At 47.1% G+C, this 4338-nt stretch overlaps 1 protein-coding gene across 1 annotated transcript; it reads right to left on the minus strand.

The window, feature by feature from the left end:
• Positions 1-2842: 2842 nt before the first annotated feature.
• Positions 2843-3940, minus strand: LOC147896825 (microbial Terpene synthase-like protein 13). Its single transcript, XM_087381159.1, has one exon. It carries the CDS (start codon positions 3938-3940, stop codon positions 2843-2845), a length of 1098 nt encoding a protein of 365 aa, XP_087237285.1.
• Positions 3941-4338: the final 398 nt, after the last annotated feature.

The following is a 4338-nucleotide window of genomic DNA, read 5'->3' on the forward strand; positions in this document are numbered from 1 at the left end:
TGAATTGATTCTTCCAATTCATGTCGCTCCAAGTCGAGTGCATGTGCTTTGTCACTGAGTTCTTTGTTTTGCAATTGAAGATCCTGCATACTATTATGCATTGCCACAATAGTAATATTTCCCAAATGTGCAAGTTCTTCTGCTTGGGCTCTCTGCAGCTCGCTTGCTTGCATAGCCAATGTCTGAGAATGGTTCAATCGATTGCAATAACCAAGCAATCCAGCATGTCCCTTGCCAATAAACTGAACAACATCATGCACTCTTCATGCACTGTATGAAAAGGAGGACTCTTTTGGGTGGCAGGGTCTAAAGGATACAAGTTTCCATCCACCCAAATGTCAAGATGCTTCTTCCCTTGCAATCAAAGACTGTGGAGCACACTTTGAGGAGTTCCACTATATCCCAAAGAGCATGTGCTTGCATATTCTGCTTCAAGTTGTAGGTTCACATGGTACTTGTTGGATATGTCCTTGAATGGTGCCATGAGTACTCAAAGAGAGGTATCAGTGATGCAGGCTAAAATGTTGGGGAGAGCTGGCAAAGATGGAGCAGTGAGAGGGAGAGAGTAGCAAGGAAGAGGGAGGAGGAGAAGATGAGGGCAAGAGGAAGAGGAGGAGAAGAGTAGGGCGATAGGTGTAGAAGGGAGGGAAGGAGCTGTTGTAGAAGGGAGGAGGAGGGGAGAGATGCTACAGGAGGGAGGAGGAGGGGAGAGATTTTGCAGGAGGGAGGAGCAGAGGAGAGGGATCCTAGGCGGCTGGAGAAGGAGGGGAGAGGAAGGAGGGAGGAGGAGCTAGAAGGACGAGGAGGGGAGAGGGAGGAGGGAGGAGGAGGAGCAAGACAGAGGAGGGGAGCGGAGGAGGGAGGGGGAGGGAGGGAGAGGGAGAGGGAGAGGGAGGAGGAGGAGGGAGGGAGGGACGGAGGGAGGGAGGGAGGGAGGGAGGGAGAGAGAGGGAGGGAGGGAGAGAGAGAGAGAGAGAGGGAGGGAGGGAGATTCAAAATTTGAAATTCAAATTTCAAAAAGTGGCCCCCTCCCCTCATTGATGGTGGGAGAGGTGGGCTCAAATGTGGGCTTAACCCACCTAGGTTGGGCTGGTTAGGCCTCTTTGGGACCCTCCAAGCCCCTTGCATTAGCCCACTAAGCATTCCCTAATCCATTCCTTATGAGGCCCTTTTGAGACCCCAATTCTCCCCTAATGCCTCACCAAAAATGGCTACACCCAAGCAAACAATGACCCTAATTTATTCAAATGTTGATGTTTTAACTAAGGGGGGAGGTATCTTGACGTTTGTATGCTTTTTAGTGAATTTTCTAATCTAATCGTAATGAAGCCCTAGGAGTGCCTCTCCTTGGGAAAACTTTTTATACACCAATGTCTCTCTCTCTCTCTCTCTCTCTCTCTCTCTCTCTCTCTCTCTCTCTCTCTCTCTCTCACACACACACACACACACACACACAAATGCATGCATGCATGTGTGTGTGTGTGGTGGGGAGGGGGGGGACCAATTGCTATATGCATGGTATGTATGTATGTGTATATATACACACACATACATATATGAAAAAATATTTTTATATACATGCAAAGATAATTATATCCATCTATATTTAATATACATATAACAAATGAAAAATAATCTATAGTGCATTCAGACATACATATATATACAACTCCTATGTACAAATGGTAGCCACATATCAAAAAATGTTGCAATTTTAAGAATTTCAAGATTAGAGAAATGGCACATTAAAAGATATATGTATTTGTACTCAATCATCTTGCATTGAGCTTTTTTCTTCTCTTCTTCTTTCTCATTAAAATGCAACACTCCAATTCCCTCAACCAAGGATCTTGGTGTTCTCGCCATCACTCTTGGGTAGTTGTCTACCCCGCTTTCCTTTGTCTTGCCCCTTCTTTTCCCCCTTACATCTCTCAGTGCCCCTCTACCTCTCTTCCCCCGCCTTCTCCTTAGCTCTTGCTCTCCCCTGGTGTAACTCTCACAAAATCTTTCCCTTCTACCTACGCCTTCCACTTGCCTAGTGCTGGCTGGTCCTCCCTAGACCCTCGCTTGCCTCTCTCCCTTTCCACACTATGTGAGCCTCGCCCCCCTCTCCCCCATCCTCCTCCTTGCACTGTCTATGCCTCCCTTCTCCACATGGTGCCCTCAGCTTCTTAGTTGTCCCTTCCCCTTACTCCTCTCTACCTTCCTATCCCATCGCCCCTTTCCCTCCTCTTGCGGCTCTCAATGCCATCCCTTCCACACGCTCCTCCACTTGCCCCTCTCCCTTCTTCATCTTAGCCCTCCCTTCACGCCTACCTCCATCCCTTGCCCTTCTCCCTTGGCACCCCTCTCCCTTCTTGCCCCTCTCTATACTCACCCAACTAACAGCAACAATAAGGCTTAATCAAGATCGAGTTAAAACTCCCTAAAAAGCATTCAAATATTGAGACTTATGAATATAGTTTAAAACTTTATTCTTTGACAATCTACATTTAAATCCAATAGAGCCCGTCCTAGTAGAGGTCATGCTACTCGTGTATAAGAAAGATTGTATCACTTGGAGATATGTGCGAAAATTGGCATACTTACGTGATTCCATTGGGATTCTCTTATTGACTTAACGGAGACTTAGATTGTTATTGCATGCTGACCAACGGTCACTCTATTGCACATACAACGCTCACACTCTACTGATCCCTTTGGGATTCTCTTATTGACTTAACGTAGACTTAGGTTGTTATTCTAATATTGCATGCTCACCAACGCTCACTCTATTGCACATACAACGCTCACACTATATTAGTGGCTTCTTGATGATTGCATCTACAAGGCCTCGCGGAGTTCAAGTTTTTCGATAACGTGCGGTCTCGCAACACCACTGGAAGCAACCCGACATCACTGAGCACACACCCGATATGTAGCTTCGTATCTCCGGATTCCCTGCGCACATGCTTGATTTTTCTATCTTGTCGACCAGCCTGAGGCATTTCTTGTCCACTTTGTCGATCATGCTGACCACTTGGTACATAGCTTCTTCGGGTGTGCAGGAAGTATTCGCGCAGAGAACCGAAGGGAGGTTCCAATAGTCGCCCCTATTGTTTTCAACTTTCCAAGATAAGACGTCGTTGCACCAGCTTATATGATCCGTCACTGCGGTGTGCAGCTCCAGGATCTCAGGGCTCTTCAAGATCTTCTGTTCCAACTCTATACCCAATGCATACTCGACCAAAATGATGCAGGGTAAAACGAAGGAAACTGGTCGACGCATCTGGATGAATGTGTCTACGTCCGGTAGACACTCTGCCTTGCGATAATGAGCCTGAGCTTCCGCATAATCAAAGGCCAGTGTTGTAGCGTCAATGAAGCGAACCTGCACGCCGACAGGCATCTCTTTGCAAATACCCTGCCACACCTCGGAAAGGATGTCCAATCCCTTTCCTATACGTTGATCCAAAGCAGTTGTCTGCCATCTAGCCTCCCTTCGGGTGAGGGTCGCTAAGATGAGTTCGCGCCAGTGTGCGAGCGCTGGAGAATCCGATCCCAACAGTTCCGGATCGTCAGTGTAATCGTCACTGACGAACATGCAAGCGAACAACTTGACCAGAAGAACAAGGCGGGTCGGGTAGTGGGAGTCCGGAAAGATGTAACATGGAAACCGGGGGTACAGGCAGTCGATGAGAAACTCAGCTGCGGCATCAGAGGAAGGCTGAAAGGCGGTCAAGATCCAGGGATCGCATTGAGCTCTGATGGATTCGTGGCTAGGGTGCAGCTTAGCGTCAAAAGAGCAGGACAAGGGCGGAATATCGAAGTTGAAGCTTCTTGGTACTGCAGCAGAAGAAACAGAGGAATGGAGTTGTGGTAATATAGGAGCTGAATGTGGAACAGACGGGTAAGTATCAACGCTAGAGCTTGTATTGAGCTCTATTGGACTAGTATTCATACCGAGGCTGCAAAGCAACAGTCTCGAACGAGAAGGGCTGCATGGAGGAGATCTCAAAGTAGCTTGGACGAAGCAGCGGGGAATGGAGAAGGAGCTGGGAAACTGAAGGAGTTCCTGCATTTTGTTGAGCGAATCAATAGCAATAGCTGTGTAGAAAGGGCTTAGTGCTTAGTGGTTTAAGGGGAGCGGCTGCTCACTATTTATAGCAACATGGCAATGGAAGATTAAATTATCCTCGATGAAGGATGTGGAGAGCACCCACACAAAAGGCATGTACATGATTTGGCATCGTAAGAAAATGTCTTAGTGGTCAATTGAATAGATTCCATGGATTTTTCTTTAATGATTAAAAAATACTGCCATCTTTTACCAAAAGTGGCCATTGATACAATGCGAAA

Source organism: Dipteris shenzhenensis, chromosome 11, assembly GCF_047967505.1.
Source record: "Dipteris shenzhenensis isolate YYH24624 ecotype China chromosome 11, Dip_SZ_1.0, whole genome shotgun sequence".
Taxonomy (NCBI): Eukaryota; Viridiplantae; Streptophyta; class Polypodiopsida; order Gleicheniales; family Dipteridaceae; genus Dipteris; species Dipteris shenzhenensis.